Source organism: Ovis aries, chromosome X (assembly GCF_016772045.2).
Source record: "Ovis aries strain OAR_USU_Benz2616 breed Rambouillet chromosome X, ARS-UI_Ramb_v3.0, whole genome shotgun sequence".
NCBI lineage: Eukaryota > Metazoa > Chordata > Mammalia > Artiodactyla > Bovidae > Ovis > Ovis aries.
In genome coordinates this window covers 61,328,533-61,350,239 of record NC_056080.1, presented here as the reverse complement: position 1 = coordinate 61,350,239, position 21,707 = coordinate 61,328,533, and the positions used below count along the sequence as shown (strand labels likewise).

The window sequence follows — 21,707 nt, the reverse complement described above, 5'->3', positions numbered from 1 at the left end:
ATGTCATCACTGACACAGTGGACATGGGTTTGAGTGGACTCCGGGAGTTGGTGATGGACAGGGAGGCCTGGCGTGCTGAGGTTCATGGGATAGCAAAGAGTCAGACACGACTGAGCGACTGAACTGAACTGATTCAGTAGGAGCTTCCAGGAACTGTTGGGGCATTTCTGACCCCCTCAGAAGATCACCCTACCTTCTAAGATGTTGGAAAATGGGGTGTACAGCAGGCTGTATTGGGATGACAGTATAAAAGCATAGAAGTTTCTAGGAGAATAAAAGTAAACAACCACACTTTCACCATAATTATAATGTGGGTGTTTTAGAATAAAAATGGACACAAAAATTGCCACAAAGAGAAAATCCTCAGGTTCTTACCAACAGGGAGCTTTGATGTAGACTTGCTAATATGAAAGTGTGATGAAATAGTGAATCCTATCAATAAAAAATGTTGGTGGGTAATCATATAGATTAAATATATTTCAAAACGGAAATTGATGGCTTTTTCCACCAAAAGCCATCATAAAAGGAGACCTGAAGGGGGAGGATAAGTGGCGAGTTGGATGTCCAAAAACAAACCATGGAAAAGGACTTTTCTGTTCCTTCAACCATTTGTCACTTATAGCTCCTAAAATCTTGGCTTAAGCTAAGTAAAGAAACTAGGCCAAGTCCAATCAAAGCACAGGATGGACCAGAGTTAAGTATAGGGCTGGGAATGGTATCAAAGTACAAGATTTAGGCTAGGCTGGAACTATGGGCAAGGTTAGCCATATCGTGGGATTGTGAGGAGCTGATATGCTTATAATGTTATGTTCTATGCATCATAAATCTAGAAATTCTAGAAGGTTGGGCATATGTGGCATGAGAGCCAGAGCTGTCAGCTAGCTCTTCAAAAAAGTTCAACATAACACCCTTGTTAATATTAAACTTGGGATAATTTAAAATAATTTGTTCCTCTTATGTATAAATGACCCTGAACTATTTTTTCCATATTGTAGTACTAAGTGCATTCAGTCAGATAAGCAGGAGGTAATGGAGATTAGTTATTGATATATTAGACTGGAAGGTATGATAAAAATGGCTTCAGATTCAGACCTGGATTTAAATCTCTGGTACATCATTTATTTTCTTGGTGACTTTAGCCAAGCTGCTTAACTTCTCTGAGTTTCAGTTGCATTATCTGTAAAGTTAAGGTGACAATAGAACCTTCTTCACCGAGTTGTTATGCAATGTAAACAAGATCGCGTATGTGACATGCTTGGTTTAAAAGAACTCAATCAAACCATGCTGCTCCTATCCATCTACTTATCATCCCTATTTCCCTTCAGTTTCTTTTCTTATTATTGACATAATAAGTCAATTAGCTTCTATATCTTCTTCACCTTTTTGTGAAAGGATTGTAACATTTTAAGACAAAGATCTTCAGGATTTGTTAAAAGAAGCACAGGGGTTATATTACCTTATCTCTTTAGAATAAAACTCATGTAAAACACATCTTATAAATTACTAAAGTCTAAAAGTGTCATTTGAAAAATTACCTTTCTTTGCAAGCTCCCCGACCATTTCCAGGAGACCCGAAGATGGAGGAGTAGAAGGACGTGTGGTCGTCTTCTCCTGTGAGAACTCCAAAATTACAACTCGCTGCTGAACAACCATCAACAAGACAATGTTGGATCCCACCAAAAAGATACCACACATCCAAGAGCAAAGGAGAAGCCATAGTGAGACACTTGGAGGGGAGAAATCACATTTAGAATCAAACCCCATACCCGCCAGAGATGCTCAGAGGGCTCAAACGAAACTTGTGCACACCAGGACCCGGAGTTCCCACAGAGACTGAACCAGAACTGTGTTTAAGTGTCTCCTGCAGAGGTACAGGTCAGCAGTCACCTGCCTCAGGTGCAGGGGCTCTGGGTGCAGTAGACCTGGGTATGGCATAACCCCACCATAGAGCCCCCAGAACTTACACAGGACTAGGGAAACTGACTCTTGGAGGGCACAAACAAAACCTTGTGCATACCAGGACCCAGAAGAAAAGAGCAGTGACTCCACAAGAGATTGACCCAGGCTTGACTGTGAGTGTCCAGGAGTCTCTAGCAGAGACATGGGTTGGCGGTGGCTTGCTGCAGGGTCGGGGGCACTGAGTGCAGCAGTGCATGCATGGACCTTTTGAAGGAGGTCACCATTATCTTCACCACCTCCAGAATGGTTTGGCCTCAGGTCAAACAACAAGGAAGAAACACAGCTCCTCCAATCAACAGAAAATTGGATTAAAGATTTACTGAACATGGCCCTGCCCATCAAAACAAGACCCAGTTTCTCCCACAGTCAGTCTCTCCCATCAGGAAGCTTCCATAAGTCTCTTATCCTTATCCATCAGAGGGCAGGCAGAATGAAAGCCATAATCACAGAAAACTAACCAAACTGATCACATGGACCACAGCCTTGTCTAACTCAATGAAACTATGAGGTGTGCCGTGTAGGGCCACCCAAGATGGATGGGTCATGTTGGAGAGTTCTGACAAAACATGGTCCACTGGAGAAGTGGCTTGCCTTGAGAACCCAAAGAACAGTATAAACAGGCAAAAGATAGGGCACTGTAAGATGAACTCCCCAGGTCAGTAGGTGCTCAATATTCTACTGGAGATAAGCGGAGAAATAACTCCAGAAAGAATGAAGAGATGGAGCCAAAGCAAAAACAACACCCAGTTGTGGATGTGACTGGTGATGGAAGTAAAGTCCTATGCTGTAAAGAATTGCATTGCATAGTAACCTGGAATGTTAGGTCCATGAATCAAGACAAATTGGAAGTGATCAAACAGGAGATGGTAAGAGTGAACATTGACATTTCAGGAATCAGTGAACTAAAATGGACTGGAATGGGAGAATGTAACTGAAATGACCATTATATCTACTACTGTGGGCAAGAATCCCTTCGAAGAAATGGAGTAGCCCTCATAGTCAACAAAAGAGTCTGAAATGCAGTACTTGGATGCAATCTCAAAAACAACAGAATGATCTCTGTTCGTTACCAAGGAAAACCATTCACTATCACAGTAATCCAAGTCTACACCCGAGCAGTAATGCTGAAAAAGCTGAACTTGAACAGTGTCATGAAGACCTACAAGATCTTCTAGAGCTAACACCCAAAAAAGATGTCCTTTTCACTATAGGGGATTGGAATGCAAAAGCAGGAAGTCAAGAGACACCTGGAGTAACAGGCAAATTTGGCCTTGGAGTACAAAATGAAGCAGGACAAAGGCTAACAGAATTTTGCCAAGAGAATGCACTGGTTCCAGCGCAAACACCCTCTTCCAACAATACAAGAGAAAACTCTACACATGGACATCACCAGATGGTCAACACCGAAATCAGATTGATTATATTCTTTGCAGCCAAAGATGGAAGGCTCTATACAGCCAGCAAAAACAAGACTGGGAGCTGACTGTGTCTCAGATCATAAACTCCTTATTGCCAAATTCAGACTTAAATTGAAGAAAGTAAGGAAAACCACTAGACCATTCAGTTATGACCTAAATCAAATCACAAAGAGAGTATATGGGTAAGTATTTAACTACTTACCAGTCACAGAAAGCAGAAGAGAAAACAAAGGGTGTATTTGAGGACCAGGAGGAACTCCAGTGTATCTGGACACAAATTCAAATTAGTTAGTTAGTTAGTTAGTGTTAGTCGCTCAGTCGTGCCCAACTCTTTGCGACCCCATGGACTGCAGTCCACCAGGCTCCTCTGTCCGTAAGATTTTCCAGGCAAAGATACTGGAGTGGGTTGCCATTTCCTTCTCCAAGGGATCTTCCCAACCCAGGGATCGAACCCGGGAAGCAGATGGTAAAGCATCTGTCTACAATGCAGGAGACCCAGGTTTGATCCCTGGGTCGGGAAGATCCACTGGAGAAGGAAATGGCAATCCACTCCAGTACTATTGCCTGGAAAAATCCCATGGACAGAAGAGCTTGGTAGGCTACAGTCCATGGGGTCACAGAGTTGGACACGACTGAGCGACTTAACTTACTTATGATTATACAGGGGAAGTGACAAACAGAATCAAGGGATTAGATCTGATAGACAGAGTGCCTGAAGAACTATGGAGGGAGGATTGTGACATTGTACAGGAGGCAGTAATCAAGACGATCCCCAAGAAAAAGAAATGCAAAAAGGCAAAGGTGATGGAATTCCAGTTGAACTATTTCAAATCCTAAAAGATGATCCTATGAAAGTGCTGTACTAAATATGCTAGAAAATTTGGAAAACTCAGCAATGGCCACAGGATTGGAAATAGTCAGTTTTCATTCAAATCCCAAAGAAAGGCAATGCTGAAGACTATTCAAACTACTGCACAATTGCACTCATCTCACACACTAGCAAAGTAATGCTCAAAATTCTCCAAGTGAGGCTTCAACAGTATGTGAACAGTGAACTTCCAGATGTTCAAGCTGGATTTAGAAAAGGCAGTGGAACCAGAGATCGAATTGTCAACATCTGTTGGATCATCGAGAAAGCAAGAGAGTTCCAGAAAAACATCTACTTCTGCTTTATTGACTACCAAAACCTTTGACTAGTGGATCACAAAAAACTGGAAAATTCTGAAAGAGATGGGAATACCAGACCCCTGACCTACCTCCTGAGAAATCTGTATAATAAACAGAACCGTACATGGAACAACAGACTGGTTCCAAATTGGGAAAGGGGTACATCAAGGCTGTATATTGTCACCCTGCTTATTGAACTTATATGCAGAGTACATCATGTGAAATGCTGGGCTGGATGAAGCACAAGCTGGAATTAAGACTGCTGGGAGAAATATCAGTCACCTCAGATATGAAGATGACACCACTCTTATGGCAGAAAGTGAAGAACTAAAGAGCCTCTTGATGAATGTGAAATAGGAGCGTGAATAAGTTGGCTTATTCAACATTCAGAAAACTAAGATCATGGCATCTGGTCCCATCACTTCATGACAAATAGATGGGAAAATAATGGAAACAGTGAGCAACTTTATTTTATTGGGCTTCAAAATCACTGCAGATGGTGACTGCAGCCATAAAATTAAAAGTCACTTGCTCCTTGAAAGAAAAGCTATGATCAACCTAGACAGCATATTAAAAAGCAGAGACATTACAACGATCAGGCTAGTCAAAGCTATGTTTTTTCCATTAGTCATGTATGAATGTAAGAGTTGGACTATAAACAAAGCTGAGCACCAAAGTATTGGTGCTTTTCAACTGTGGTGCTGGACAAGACTATTGAGAGGCCCTTGGAGTTCAAGGAGATCAAACTAGTCAATCCTAAAAGACATCAATCCTGAATATTCATTGAATGGACTGATGCTGAAACTTCAACACTTTAGCCACCTGATGTGAAGAACTCACTAATTTGAAAAGCCCCTGATGCTGGGAAAGAGTGAAAGCAGGAGGAGAAGGGGGTGACAGAGAATGAGATGGTTGGACGGGATCACTGACTCGAGGGACATGAGTTTGAATAAGCTCTAAGAGTTGGTGAATGGACAGGGAAGCCTGGCATGCTGCAGTCCATGGGGTTGCAAAGAAATGGGTATGATTGAGTGACTAAACTGAACTGAGACCATTTTCAAAAGAACTGATTTCACTTTTTCATATGTGGAGAAAAGTAAATAATTAACAAGCACTGTAAGAAATATTTTAATGAATCTAGCTACGGTCCCACATGGGAAAGATGAAACAGAAACTGGCATATTAAGTTAATACTGGATATTTATTTTGCTTTCTTGGGCAAGTATATTGCCTTTCCTAAAAATCTATAACATCTAATTTCTTTACTTTCCCTCTCCTGATTCCCTCTGGTTCTGGTTCCAGCATGAAGGATGGACAGACAGACACATCAAACTAATAAGCTCTTATCCTGGATGACCTGAACTGAACATTGTTGACCCTTAGAGCTGTCCTGCAACTCCACCTTGGAGTAGTCCACTAAACTGATTAACTCAGTTTCATGTTCTATTTCTTAAACTCTGAGAATCTTTGCCATGTTACAAAGCTGCAGACCCTGTGAGTATTCTGAAAGTTGAGATAGCATATTAATTACACCACAAACCAGATTAGAGTTTCTATGTGAGTTGAAATGTTAATTACTCTGAATGTGCCTTTTTAGTTTCCTATGATGATGATGAACAGGAATCAAATTCTGTTATTAGAAAGAGAGCGAGAGAGTAATATTTTCTAGGAATATCATTGTGAATAATGACTCCTCCCTGCCTCTGATGCTATCCATCAGAACAAGAACAATGAAAAAGCACTGGATTCAACCAACATTTATCAAGGAGTTATTATGTGCTAAGGACTTCCATATACATTACCTATGGTTAATCCTTAGAAGAAGGTACTATTCCAAGGATAGTTTACATGAGTTGCTCAAGGTCACAGCATTTCTAAAGAATGGAGTCAGATTCAACATCAGGCCTCTGTTACTTGTATTTCTTCAAATTCAGTATTCTTTCCACAGCATCACAGCTGAAATAGGATGATTCTTTAGGGATGAGGTATTTGTTGTGAATTAAGACTGTGGAGGTGTTGTTACTTTGACATATAAGATGCATGGGAAATAGGATTTCTGTCCTTCCACAAAAGTTTATTTTTAGGGCAGTTTTAGGGTCACAAAAACTGAGAGGGAGGTACAGAGATTTCCTCTATATCATTGCCTCCAACATATGCATAACTTTCCCTCATTATCAACATCCTCCACCAGAGTGGCACATTTGATGAATTTACATTGAAACCACATCATAATCACTCAAAGTCCAAATTTTACACTAGGGTTCACTCTTGGTGTTGTACATTCTATGGGTTTGGACAAATGTATAATGAAATGTATCCACCAATATTATATCATACAGAGCATTTTTACTGCTATAAAAATCCTCTGGTATTCTACCTATTCCTTTCTCTCTTCCCTCCTCACAGTCCTGGCAACAACTGATCTTTTTACTGTCTCCGTAGTTTTGCCTTTTTTAGAATATCACATAGTTGGCATCATTTTGTATGTAGTCTTTTCAGATTGACTTCTTTCACTTAGTAATATGTGCATGTGTTTACTCCATATTTTTTCATGTCTTAATAGCTCATTTCTTTTTTTTAAAAATTTTTATTGGAGTATAGTTGATTTACATTGTTGTGTTAGTTTCTGCTGTACAGCAAAATGGATCAGTTATACATATACATCACTTGCCTGGAGAATCCCAGGGATGTCGGTGCCTGGTGGGCTGCCGTCTATGGGGTCGCACAGAGTTGGACACGACTGAAGCGACTTAGCAGCAGTTCAGTTCAGTTCAGTCGCTCAGTCGTGTCCGACTCTTTGCAACCCCATGAATTGCAGCACGCCAGGCCTTCCTGTCCATCACCATCTCCCGGAGTTCACTCAGACTCACATCCATCGAGTCCGTGATGCCATCCAGCCATCTCATCCTCTGTCGTCCCCTTTTCCTCCTGCCCCCAATCCCTCCCAGCATCAGAGTCTTTTCCAATGAGTCAACTCTTCTCATGAGGTGGCCAAACTCTTGCATCCATACATGACCACTGGAAAAACCATAGCCTTGACTAAACGGACCTTAGTCGGCAAAGTAATGTCTCTGCTTTTGAATATACTATCTAGGTTGGTCATAACTTTTCTTCCAAGGAGTAAGCGTCTTTTAATTTCATGGCTGCAGTCACCATCTGCAGTGATTTTGGAGCCCCAAAAAATAAAGTCTGACACTATTTCTACTTTTTCCCCATCTATTTCCCATGTAGTGATGGGACCAGATGCCATGATCTTCGTTTTCTAAATGTTGAGCTTTAAGCCAACTTTTCCACTCTCCTCTTTCACTTTCATCAAAAGGCTTTTTAGTTCCTCTTAACTTTCTGCCATAAGGGTGGTGTCATCTTCATATCTGAGGTGATTGATATTTCTCCCGGCAGTCTTGATTCCGGCTTGTGCTTCATCCAGTCCAGCATTTCTCATGATCTACTCTGCATATAAGTTAAATAAGCAGGATGACAACATACAGCCTTGACGTACTCCTTTTCCTATTTGGAACCCATCTGTTGTTCCATGTCCAGTTCTAACTGTTGCTTCCTGACCTGCATATAGGTTTCTCAAGAGGCAGGTCAGGTGGTCTGTATTCCCATCTCTTTCAGAATTTTCCACAGTTTATTGTGATCCACACAGTCAGAGGCTTTGGCATAGTCAATAAAGCAGAAATAGATGTTTTTCTGGAACTCTCTTGCTTTTTCCATGATCCAGTGGATGTTGGCAATTTGACCTCTGGTTCCTCTGCCTTTTCTAAAAACCAGCTTGAACGTCAGGGAGTTCATGGTTCACGTATTGCTGAAGCCTGGCTTGGAGAATTGTGAGCATTACTTTACTAGCATGTGAGATGAGTACAATTGTGCGGTAGTTTGAGCATTTATTGGCATTGCCTTTCTTTGGAATTGGAATGAAAACTGACCTTTTCCAGCAGTAGCAGTAGCATACATATAAATCCACTCTTTTTTATAGATTATTTTTCCATATAGGCTATTACAGAGTACTGATTAGAGTTCCTTGTGCTATATTATATATCCCAGGACAAGTTCCCTGTCCTTATTTTATACATAGTGGTATGTATATGTCAATCCCAATCTTCCAGTTTATTCCCCCTCCTACCCTCTACCCCACTCCTGTAACCATGTTTGTTTTCTACATCTGTGACTCTGTTTCTGTTTTTTAAATAAGTTCATTTTTATCATTTTTTTTAATATTCCACATATAAGTGATATCATGATAGCACATTTCTTTTTAGCTCCGAATGATATTCCATTCCATGGATGTATCATAGTTTATTTATCCATTTACAAATTATGAATAAAGTTGAAAGGGGAACAATTTTCAAATCACTAAATTCATTTAGTACTATTTGCTAAATGATGTTTGCTAAATAGTTGCTAAAAATGATTTGCCTTTCCCACTTCTTTTCCCCACCTCTTTTCCCCAGTCTCTAAAAAGAAAAGCATACCTTTCAAATGTCAGGAATCTTACTGTGATACTTTGACTCAGGCTGCATAAACCCTTGAGGCTAAGTAAAACAACAATTCAAATATTCACATCCAGGAATCTTCTTTAACTCAAAACCCTGCAACCTACCTCTTCCTCATCCATCTCACTAATGGATGCATTTCAAATAAAATTTTATATTTTATTTTTTAATAATAATCACAATGTATAATATCTTCATGCTATTCTTACCTATTGTGTGTGTATAACAATTGCAACTATAACTCAATCTAGAAGACTTTTGATAATTAGACACTTATGGCTACAAGGAAATAAAAATAATTCAATTTCTATTTATGTACCTATTTTGTTGCAGAAAAATTCAATATGGAGTTCAGTAGAGGACTTTCAACTATAAAAATATATTATGATAGGCTATGATTCTATAGGAAGAATGTAATGGATATTTGATTTCAAGGAGAAAAAAGAAACAATGCATTTTTCCTGATGGTTAAAGAAAAGTTAACACTTTCAAGTTTAATGTTTGATGATAGACATCAATTGCCCTGGTTTCTAGAATCCAATGAATATCTTTAAATATGTAATGTAACAGTTTTATTTTAAATTGTCAATATGTATAGTATGCTACAAATTATACCTTTTGCAACTGCTTAAACATGATGACAAAATTTAGATGTTAACTTAGAAATGAGTGAGGGAGTAAATAGCTTCTCAAAAAACTTTTAGGAATTATGTGAATAGACCTTTGAAGATCCCAATACTATAGGGGGTGTTGTCAGGGTTAGGTTTAGTGTGTGCAAAGCATCTAGGATAACAATTAATACTGCTATTAACTAAAGGACTAAGTTCTAATTTTAACCCTCTTTCTTCCTTGGTATTTGTTCCAGGCACTTTTATTTCTCTGCACTTTAGTTTCATTGTCTAGATAAAGGATAACACAGATGACTGTAAAACACTTTGAGTGCAGGGTTTAGATGATAGCTAAACATTAGTAAGGTTAATGATAATTTTCATCATGATGAAAATATAGGCATAGGCTCTATCAATCAAGAAATAAAGTAGGTGTTCAATAAATGTTTATTGAATTAGTTGATGAATGTTATATGGAATCTTCCTAGAATGAAAGACCATTTACCCATTCCTTGGGCGTCTTCCCTTAGTATCTGCATTGGTGTTTTTAAAGAAAATGGACATTTTCTCATAAAGAAAAATGAGTAGGAAATAAAATCCTTTCCTGGGATGTGGCTACCTATTAATTCTCAGAAAGTTTCATCATTGGACTCTTGTCCATTACTGTGATATAGTGTAGTGGTTAAGAGCAAGGTAGGCTCCACATGTAGGTCAGATGGCTAGTGGGAAGCTGCTATATAGCACAAGAAGTTTAGCTCGGTGCTCTGTGATGGCCCAGAGGGGTGAGATGGGTGGTAGGAGGGAGGTTCAAGAGGGAGGGAGCTCAAGAAGGAGTATATATATGTATACATATAGCTGATTCACATTGTTGTACAGCAGAACTGTACACATGGCACTCTAAAGCAATTATACTCCAATTGAAAAAATTAAAAAAAAAAGATTTTTTTTTAAAAAAGCAGGATAGGTTCAAGTTTAAACTAGTTGAGGTTAAGTCACTTAACCTCTCTTCAACTCAGCTGTCTCATCTTTAAATGGATATAATAATAACAATACTAACTTCATAAGATTGTTTTGAGGAATCACAAAGTCGGTTATGGGCTTCCCAGGTGGCTCTAGTGGTAAAGAATCTGCCTGCTGATGCAGGAGATGCACGTTTGATCCCTGGGTGGCGAAGATCCCCTGGAGTAGGAAATGGCAGCCCATTCCAGTATTCTTACCTGGAAAATTCCATGGACAGAGGAGTCTAGTGGGTTACGGTCCATGGGGTCCCAAAGAGTTGGAAATGACTGAGCCACTCAGCATGCATGCCCCCATACATGTGTAAGTTGGGTTGTGGGATTATAGACTGTGTGGAAAGTAAAGAATATTTCTTCCATAGACATCCATGTCACAATCCCTAGAATGTGTGACTGTATTGTCTTACATGGCAAAAGGACTTTTCAGGCTTAAGTATCTTGAGATGGGGAGATTATCTTGGGTTATTGGTGGGTCCTTATAAGAGAAAGAGGGAGGCAGGAGGGTCAGTGTCAAAGTGATGCAGTGGGAGAGAGACTTGACTGACTACTACTGGCTTTAAAGATGGAGGAAGGGGGCTATGAGCCAGGGGATGTGGACAGCTTCTAGAGGCTGGAAAAGGCAAGGAAATGGATTCTCTCTTAGAGTCTCCAGAAAGGAACACAGCCTGTTTGGTATCTTGATTTGGCCCACAGAGTTGTATTTTTAATTTCTGACTTCCAAAAGTGTGAGATAATAAATTTGTGCTATTTCAAGTCATCAAAGTTGTGATAATTTGTTACAGCAGCAATAAGATACTAATACAGGTAGAGAAGCTGTTACTATTCTATTTACAATCTCCTTTAGTTCTGGCTTTCTTCACAAGGCAATGTAATCTAAACACTTTCCCAAAATTGAATTCAATCTTTTTTGCTCATGTACACAGTATTTTCCAGCCCCTAGTTACTGTTAGTCTAAAGGCAGCCACCTGTAAGAGTAGCCCTAGTTCTCCTACAATAGACAATGGACAAGAGGCCTCTCAGGGAAGCTGCAAGACAGTTTATAACATCCTCTTTATAGCTTTTCTAGTTACACATGGAAAATCACATGCTTTAATCAACAGCCAATGCAATGAGTTGGATCACAAAAACCACACTTTGTGGTCCTATTCAGGGAAAAATGAATTCCTAATTATGGCCTCCTTTTCTCTGGCAGGGGGTTCTGAGCTTAACACAGAGATCCAAGAGCAGGAGTCAACCCTTCAGGTAGAAGGCACATGGGAATTAGAGCTCATAGAAATGGGAAAGGGCAGAGAAATAGAAGTGGGTCAGTCAGAGGGAAGCTGGAAAAAGGAAGGGAAAAAACAACAATAAACAATCCAGCCAAATAAAGAGAAGTGAGAGACATCATCCCACAGTTGATCTCTCCTGGGTTCTCACTCCCTCCCATTTTGGAAACTTTCCAGGAATACTCTAGGGGCTTCCCAGGTGCCTTAGTGGTAAAGAATCTGTCTGCTAATGCAGGAGATGGTGGGGAAGATCCCCTGGAGAAGGCAATGGCAACCCACTCTGGTATTCTTGCCTGGGAAAGCCCATGGACAGAGGAGCCTGGTGGGCTACAGAGTCGCAAGAGATTCCCACACGGCTTGGCGACTGAAAAACAACTAGTGCGGGCGCACCTGCCTCTGGAGGCTGCGCTGGGACAGCTATTAGCTGGGGTGGGCTGGGAATACTCTTTGTGAGAGCGGGCGCCCTGGCGGGGTAATGCGGAGATAGCAGGAAGGAGTCACAGGGCGCGAAACGGAAAGACTACATCTCCCAAGCCGCCACGCTTTCCAACTGGAGTCTAGGGCGCTGACTGCTCCCCAGTTTCCGTAGGGAAGCGCCGGGCTACCGCAGCTATTGTGCGTCGCGCTGTTGCCCTCCTCTTCCCGTTCGGGCGTCTTTGGAGGAAGGCTACGTTTCATTGTCGCCCGGCTTAACACCTCTGGCGCTTAGCAGGACAACAGGCCGCTCCCTCGGACCAGGAAGAACTTTTGGAGACGGCAGATTCTGGTAAAGAGACCCTAGGGTGCAAGTAAGATACAGTTTAAGGAACCCGAGTACCCTGCCTCGGTACATGGGCTTCGCCGGGGAAGGGCGGAGGCGCTGGCTTTAAGAAGGGGGAGGGGACAGTGCACTCCGGGTTACCCGCGGAGCTCGGCAAAGGAAATCTTGGGCTGGCTCGGCAGTTGGGAGCAAGGAGAGGCACCTCCCACGCTCGGCGCTCACCCCCGCCTACACCCTGGGCGGGCCAAAGTGTCACGTTTGCAGTTGCTCGGGAAGGATCCAGCCGCTCTCCGGAGAAGAGAGGAGTTGGTTTCTGCTGCTTGTAAGGGGAGCTATGACTAGGGGGCATGTTGCTTGTTAAGCAGCACCCCGCCGGGATCCAACTACGTTAGTTAGCTCTCCCCGTCACCTGAAGCAATCGCCGGGCCGCCCGTTTCCGGTACAGACCAGCCAGCTCTCCCCAGGAATCTCATCTGAACAGGTATCTGTCCTCTAAAGGGAGGGAGGCTGCAGCTTCCTAAACGGGTCCTGCATTCTGTGCAAACCATCTTTTCCTCCTACTGTGCCACTGATGCTCTTGGTCTTTATGTCTTTCCTTTCTCCTTCCAATCCCTGTCATCAGAACCATGGGGCATCCCCCGCTGGAGTTCAGCGACTGCTACCTGGACAGTCCTGATTTCCGTGAGAGGCTCAAGTGTTATGAGCAGGAACTGGAGAGGACCAACAAATTCATCAAAGATGTGATCAAAGACGGCAACGCGCTTATCAGCGCAATGAGAAGTAAGTGGAAGACTTAGATGAGCAGTTTCCGTGAGCTGGTGGTTCTGGCCTTTGGAGATCTTCCACACCCCAGCCCAAGTGTCTGAGGCTCATGGTTTTCCGGATATTTTGGAAGTGGGGTCAGTAGAAGTGGAAGTTGGTGGCTACAATTAGAATTGGGGTTTTCCCCTTTAGTGGTTTTGGTTTTATAAGACAGGATCTGTAGCTGAGGGACTGTCTTGTTCGGCAGCTATCCTTTCTTGTCAGACTCCTGTTCTAAAGGGACAGGCCGCTTGTATTGCCAGACATGTTTATACCCATGTATGAAAGGGTCATCTAAGCTGACCAAGGAACTGCCCCACAACCTCCTAAAGAACTGGGAATTCAGGCCAGCAGCTTGAGTCAGGGTTTTGTTCCTGCTTGGCCTCTGGTTGCTGCAGATAAATATGGGGATAGTGAAAAATTGCCAATGGCAAGTTATTTTCTAAGGAAAGCACCTTTGCTCTTTAAGTTACTGAGTTATGGTTGTGTTCAAGGTTGGTCTAAGTTTAGAATTATTAAATGACCTCACGTGCCACTGAATTCTCCTTGCAGGTGGAACAAAGATTTGCCTAGTCCCTATTAGGAGGAGCCCAGATCCCTGGGAGCATAGAGAACTCAGGTTGGGAGTCACCAGGTTGAAGGAACCTCACCTAGCTTGGCTTTCCAGGTCCTCAGAACTAAGAACTCTGGGATCCTCCCCTGCTTCCCCACTGTGTATAGATTTTTTATTTCTGCTAGTTGGCAGAAGGTTTGGAGTAAGAGAAAGAATAATAAACATCCCCAACAAGAGTGCAGGCAGATCAATCCATTGTGACAAAGTATATACCCAGAAGAATGGAAGATAGGGAATGGGTGGTAATAATCCATTTTTTCTCTTCTTGGTTGAAGGATGATTATGAAAAATAAAGTCAAAGTCACTGGCAAATATATTCTGTATACCTGTAATATTTTTTTTTCCGAGTGGATTTATCCCACAAATAGTGTGTCTGATCCAGCGTGGGGACCTTCTTAAGGCAAATACAGCCAACCAAGAGCAAGGAGAAAGACTTGGGAGCCACAGTGCAGTGGTTTTTGTTGTGCAGCTCTCCTGATTTGCCCCTTGGAGTCTGGGCTTTCCCTGTATATGTTGTCTGCCTACTTTGGTCATAAGTGTTGCAAGTTCCTACTTGTTGTTTCATTGAATTGGATCATGTGATAGTGTGTCTTATTTTAGTCTGAACAAGAGTAAACTCTTGGTTGCATCTTAAAGATGGGGTATTTGAAATGCTGATCCGTAGAGACTTTTAGCCCAGGGTTTGGGGTGTTTTGCGACTTAATAGACTTCATTGAGAGGTTAAAGATATGCTGGTTGTGCTACAAAAGTAGTTAGAAAGGTGAGGGTTCCTGAAAGGAAAAGCGGGAAATGTTTTGGTTTTTTGTTTTGTTTTGTTTACTCGTTACAGTAAACTACTTAGTGCAGTATTCATAGTTAAATGAAGCTCATCTAAGCCCCCAGAAGGGACTGGCTTTGTGAAGTATAGGATAAGCTGAAAGTATTTGTGAAAATACAGTTAATAAAATGGTGGAGGAAGGGCAAAGGTTTTCTAGGCAAGTGGTAAATTGCGGTTTTTATTCTTTCCTTTTGGGGGATTAAAAGTGGTGAGAGTTGACAATTATGCAGGTTTAAACCTTTGCATATGGGCAGAAGATCCAAGAGTTATTTTGGCTCAGGGGGTTCTTGGTATTTATGGTGGTTTTCCTTTCTTGAGTATACACAGAAAGCCAAAAATAGGACAGTTAGGAAATAAAACCCAGCAACTAACCCAGACTCCATTTCTTTTCTTTAAGTTACATGATTCTAAAAACATGATTTGCTAGAGGCAAAGACAGGATGTTTCCCACTGTCTTGACCACAGTAATGTTTATACTCCCACTCTGCTTCCTCAAAATGGGCTAGCTGGGCAACTTTTTCAGAGTAAGTGAGGTAGACGCAAAACAAAGGTATACTTTTGCTTTGTATGGAGGAAAAAGGAAGAGAGAACACTGGGATTAGATTAGAAGACCTGGGTTACAATCTTGGCTTCACCATTTTGGGATAGGAAGGCACATATCATATATTTCAGATACAAAATGAGGGTAATTATATGCACCTCACAGAGTTGCTTTGAGGCTCAAAGGAGTTAATGGATTGTGAAAGTATTTTGTAAGTGGAAATGGCTAAATATTCTAAGTTGTTGATAATACATCTTCAGGTTAATAATATACTGGCTGAATATACTTTTTGGTAGGTTTCTAAAGGGAAATCCATAAACAAAAGTAGTTGGAAACATTCTTTTTGCTGTGATCTTGTTGGAAAATTCATTCCCTATATTGGCATGGCTCAGTGATTAATTTTGTATATGTGTGTGGATTCATTTTGTCATTTGGAATCTGGCATTAAAAGTAAAGAAGAATTATTGGCATTTTTTCATTTAATTTATTAAATTGGCCATCAAATCAACTGGTTAGTATTTCTGGTAACCAATGAAACCTGGTGCTTCACGCTGCAAAATCAGCTGCAGTTTTTGTTTAAGTTGTTAAGCTAGTTGGAAATTGATTTCCAGCTTGTGTGATTTTGTACAGAGCTCTAGATAAGGTTTTAGTCACAGCTGTGTGTGATAATTAGTTTATTAAATATGGATTCTATTTGAATATCTAGATTTTCTTAGATCTGTGCTCAGAGGTAATTGATGTTATGAATGATATTCAGTATGTCTTCTTTGGGAAAGTGACTGATTTGCTCCCTCCCCTTAAATGTGATCTATTCATAATCATTGGAGTAAAAAATGGTGATTATAATTTAAATCAATGACAAATAAAAACATTGGCACCCTGAAAGGTGAATATATTGCCGACTTTTCTTTTTGTTCTATTTTTAAAAATATTTATTTATTTGGTTGCATTGGGCATGTGCGATCTTTTGTTGTGGCTTGCAGGCTGCCCCATGGCATGTGGAATCCTAGTCCCCCCACCAGGGATTGAACCCATGTTCCCTGCATTGCAAGGTGGATTCTTAACCACTGGACCACTAGGGAAATCCCTGTTCTTTGTTTTTATATTGGCAGCTTTGGTCCTTGATGTTGTATGCATATTTTCTATGCACTTAGGCTCGGTATTTACAAGAAGTGAACATGATACACCTAATAAATGTTATAGAATTCAGTGAACATGTATCATTCATTTAGTAAATACTCATTCATGTACTAAATTCAAGCCATTGTACTCAGGGTTGTTACAAATGTTACAGAGAAAGTTACAGATGGGATCCTGCCCTCAAGGAGGTCCTAGATTGGTAAGGGAGATAAGATATGTGTAGAGATCACTGAAGTATAAGGTAGTAGATATGGATCAGAGCCATAGAGTGGGACAGGTGGATACTATGGTATACAACATGACGGAGAGGTCATTTCCCTGTGGAAGGATAAGGGAAAGCAAAGGAGAAAGTAGCATTGTAATTGGGGAGAATTGACTTATCACTTGTTTAGCTGTTCCTATATGTTGTTGTTGTTCAGTTGCTCAGTCATGTCTTACTCTTTGCGACCTCATGGACTGCAGCAGACCAGGCTTCCCTGTCCTTCACCATCTCCTGGAGCTTGCTCAAACTTGTGTTCATTGAATCAGTGATGCCATCCAACTATCTCGTCTTCTGTCATCCCCTTCTCCTGCCTTCAATCTTTCCCAGTATCAGGGTCTTTTCCAATGAGTTGGCTCTTTGCATCAGGTGGCCAAAGTATTGGAGCTTCAGCTTCAGCGTCCATCCTTCGGATGAATATTTCCTTTAGTATTGACTGGTTTGATCTCCTTGCAGCCCAAGGGACTCTCAAAAATCTTCTCCAACACCACAGTTCAAAATCATCAATTCTTTGGTCCTCAGCCTTCTTTATGGTCCAACTCTCAAATCCATACATGACTGCTGGAAAAACCATAACTTTGACTATATGGACCTTTGTCAACAAAGTAATGTCTCTGCTTTTTAATGTTCCTGTATGCCAAGAATTAAAATCTTATAATAGATTTATGAGGCAAGGATTATTATTTCCACTCTTTATGTGAGAAAACTGAAGTTCAGAGGAATTAAGTAACTTTCTCAGTTGATAAGGGCAGGAGTCTGAATTAGAGCCCAGATCTGACTCGGAGGGCCCTGCATTGCACTATATTCAGAACAGGGAATTTCATGTAGTAGGAATGACATAGAGAATGTAAAGGGATAGCAAATAATTCAGGTCATCTGGGTTATATGGTGCAAGAAGAGAAGTTTGGGAGATGACCTTGAAATGGAAGGTTGAGGGCCTTGACTGTGCATGACCTGTTAAGTACTTTAGGCTTTTCTTTACAGGCAGGGAGTATTAAAAACATTTTTGGTAGCACAGAGGCATGGTCTGAACTGTGTTTTAGGAAGATTGATCTGCGAGTGATATAAGATGTTCCAATTCTAAACAAATATTTGTGACTTTTCTGCAGATTATTAGGAACTTTAAATTTTTCTTTGATATAGCTCAGGGGTCAGCAGACCTCTTCTGTAAAGGGCAATATTTTAGGCTTTGAGGGCATGTAGTCTCTGTGGCAATTACGTAATTGCCATTGTTGTGAGAAAGCAGCTATAGATAATATGCACATGAAATGAGAGTGGCTGTGTTCCAATAAAACTTTACTTATTGACATTGAAAAGTAAATGTCCCATAATTTTCATGTCACAAAATATTATCTTCCTTTGAATTTTTCAGCTGTTTAAAAATATAAAAACCGTTTTCACCTTAGCTAGAGCAGGGGCATTCAGAAATAGCTATGGGCTGGGTTTGATTCAGTGGTTGTAGTTTGCAGAACTTTAATATGAGTAGTTAACCTAAATGGACTTTTTTATGGTAAGGCCGTGAATATAGTTATTGGTAAAACATAATGCCATATTTAATATTTTCCATTAGTTTATTTAGTTTATTTTACTTTGGTGTGCTGTTAATTATGCCTACATTGGATTCAGGGTTCACAGGTTCCAGTGCTGTCTCCGTGGCCAAAGAGAAAACAGAAAAGTATGAAGCTATTGGAAGTGGGTTAATAGGACTGGAGTAATTGGGGTAAAATACAGCAGCTTCATCTCATTACAGAAGCCTTCACTTTCTTTAAAACTGTGGTAGCTAAATGAAATGTATTCACAGCCTGGATTCAATCAGGTTGCAATTCCTGAGCTAGATGATCTACTTCTAACAGTCTAGGAGTATTGGAAATGGGCTAGGAAAATGAAAAGTGATAGTCTCCAGAAAGAGATTTCTCTGGGGAAGCACCACTAGACACTGCAAATGGAGAGAGGCAGTATGATGGTATAGTGGGAAAAAACCCTAAATGTGATGGGTATGGTGATGGTTCTGCTACTAATAGGATCTGTGACCTTGTAAGTCTTTTTGCTGGGGTTCTTGGTCTGCAGCTTTACATAAGTGAGGATGGATAGGGGATATGTAAGCCCATTTTCACATCTAACATTCCATGACTTTTTCATTGCATATTATAATTTAATCATTTGGGAAGGGAATGAGTAACTTAATTATAGGATCTTATTTTATACCTACATACATTTTCACATTATATTAGTGTACTGATAGTATTTAATTAAATACAAAAAATTTAACAAAAATTTAAAGTAATCTTTCAAAAACCAAGGAAAATGTACTTTATATGTATAAAACAGCTGTCAGAAAAAAGAATTATATCATTAAGCTCACTCATATACATGCACAAACCACAAACACAGAGGCTGTCTTGGACTAATGGAAATTTATGTTTTAAAAAAATGCAAAAATGTCACTTTCTTACATTCTGTACTTTTAATGATAAAGAGTTTTAGATGTTTACATTAAGGTGACCTTTTGGGGTACCTGTTCAGCTCTTGCTTTGGCAACTGGGACACCTATTTGGTAAATTTTTGTTTTCCTGAAAGGATGGGTCAGTTCCATCTTTGAGGCAAATTTCATATTGAATATACTTTATGGAACCATCTCTAGCTTTACACACAGAGAACCTGGGTGCTGGTTCCAACTGTGCCACCTCCTAGCTATATGACTCTGAGTAAGTCTTTAGTTTCATGAACCTGAGTTTTCCCATTTCTAAAATTAGAGGTTTTGTCAGTGAACTTTAGGGTTCCTCCTGGTTTCCTCATTCGGTTTTCTGGGCTGCCACTGTATTGCACAGCCAAGCAACCTAAATTGATTCCATTGTAAACTTTGGAGCAAATTCGCCTTTCCTCTGAGAGAACGGAAAAAATGAAAATTGAACTGATATGTTCAATGTGAATAAATAACATGAATCATGCTAGCCTATTTAATTATCCTCTTGATGAATGCTTCTTGAGAGGTCCCAACCCAGTGCCTTTCAGTTCTGTCCTGAATAGATCTATACTGAGGGAGACCAAAGCTTTTAATCCCTTTGGAGTGGGTGTAGTGCTATATGGTGTGCAGGGAGGAGTTGAGGATGTAGTATATACATTCTCAGTCAGCAGATATCCTGTCATTATCCTGGTGATAGTTAATCAGTGCCTTGGAGGACATTTTGTTACAGTTGGCTCTGTATCTGCAAGTTTTGCCTCTCTGGATTCAACCAACTGGGGATAGAAAATATTTGGAAAAAATTCCAGAAAGTTCCCCAAAGCAAAACTTGATTTGCCACATGCTAGCAACTATTTACATAGTATTTACATAAGATATTATAAGTAATAGGAGGATGTGGGTAGATTATATGTAAATACTTCTCCATTGTATATAGAGACTTGAATATTTTGTGGATTTTGGTATCCGCCAGGGTTCTGGAACCAATTCCCCACAGATACTGAGGGAAGGACTGTATTTTAGATGTTCTGAAGAGTAGCTCAGATCAATGTAATGAGTATTTTATATGGTATTGCTCTTAGTAGGTATGAAGCAAAGTCAAATGGAATTTGCGGAAGGCAGTATTACTATATTCATAGAAGGCCCTTGGAAGACCAGATTCCAAAGTAGCCAGACGAGTGCTGTGGGGACTAGGGTGCAAAAGTGAACTGAGCCAGCCTTTCAGTGTGTGACCATTTACAAGAAGCGGTTTTTTAAAAATGGATGGTGAATGGTACAGGGAAGATTATGCCTTGATTTGCTTATTAAGAAAAGTTTTTCAGAGCTTAAAGTGATGAAGGAAAATTAGTTTTCAGCTTCATTTTTACAGCCTTGTTTTGTAAAGCATAACCCAAACCTTCTGTTTAATCTGACATCTGTTTCTCTAATCAGTTACTATAGAAATTTCCTAAAAGTTCATAATGATCTGGAAAGATACATGCTTTTCCAGAGGAGTTTTCTGGAAATCTAGAGCTGAATTTTTCACCTCCTATCTCCATCGGATGGAGGGCCCTCATGATGCTTTACTGGGCTTGTATCAAGTGCTAAAGCTTTACACAATGTAAAGGTAATTAATTTTAATTCAAAAAAGATTTACGAAGCACCCACACTGTGTCTGGCAACTGGAGATACAATGGTGAATAAGGCTGATACGGGCTTTGCCTTCTTGGAGCATACATTAAATGTCTGATTACTCACATAATATAATTACAGTTATGAGAAGAGCTATGAAGAAGTTCAGGATATGATATATATTCTGTCACATATTATAAAAGTGGATCATTTTAGGGGAAAAATGAGCTAGACCATGGGGATACAACTGTCTATAGCAAAAAAGAATAAACTGGGGGAAAGAATTAAGTCAAAGATATCTGCTCTATTGCTGTGGTAGTTAATGGTCATAATAATGAGCAAGACTCTTTAAGTGAATGAAGAGTGCCGGTTAAACTCTCAGTAGGGTGTAGTATATCTCATGGTGTCTTTGGTCATACTGCATGGCTTGTGGGATCTCAGTTCCCTGATCAGGGATTGAACCTGGGCCACAGCAGTGAAAGCATGGAATCCTAACCACTAAAGCCACCAGGCAACTCCCCTCCTTCTCCTTTTATAATTATATTAAAAATGTTTTTTGAGTAAGTAACACATGAACATGGTAAAAATTTCAAAAGGTACAAAAGGGTAAACCTTTTTTTGTCGCCTGTGTCCCAGTTCCCCAGTTTTTCACACTAGAGGTAACAACTGGCGATTTTTTGCTTACCATTTGGAAAGACTTTTCCTAGTGCTTTTTTCAGCTTCCAGTACTCAGGAATGTGTTCATTGTAGGCAAATTGTTAGTCATACTGGAGCA

General features: G+C 40.4%; 1 protein-coding gene across 41 annotated transcripts in view; it reads left to right on the top strand.

Annotated features, from left to right (window-relative positions):
• The first annotated feature begins 12,514 nt into the window (after positions 1-12,514).
• The window catches only part of OPHN1 (oligophrenin 1), a 716,686-nt gene continuing 707,493 nt past the window's right edge, over positions 12,515-21,707 (top strand). For 26 of the 41 annotated variants that reach the window (XM_060407331.1, XM_060407313.1, XM_060407308.1 and 23 more), the window contains exons 1-2: positions 12,515-13,170; positions 13,312-13,469. In XM_060407331.1, the coding sequence (XP_060263314.1) occupies positions 13,316-13,469 (154 nt within the window). In that variant the 5' untranslated portion in view covers positions 12,515-13,170; positions 13,312-13,315. The remainder of the gene's footprint in view (positions 13,171-13,311; positions 13,470-21,707) is intronic. The other 15 variants (XM_060407314.1, XM_060407309.1, XM_060407304.1 and 12 more) reach the window with 1 other exon arrangement.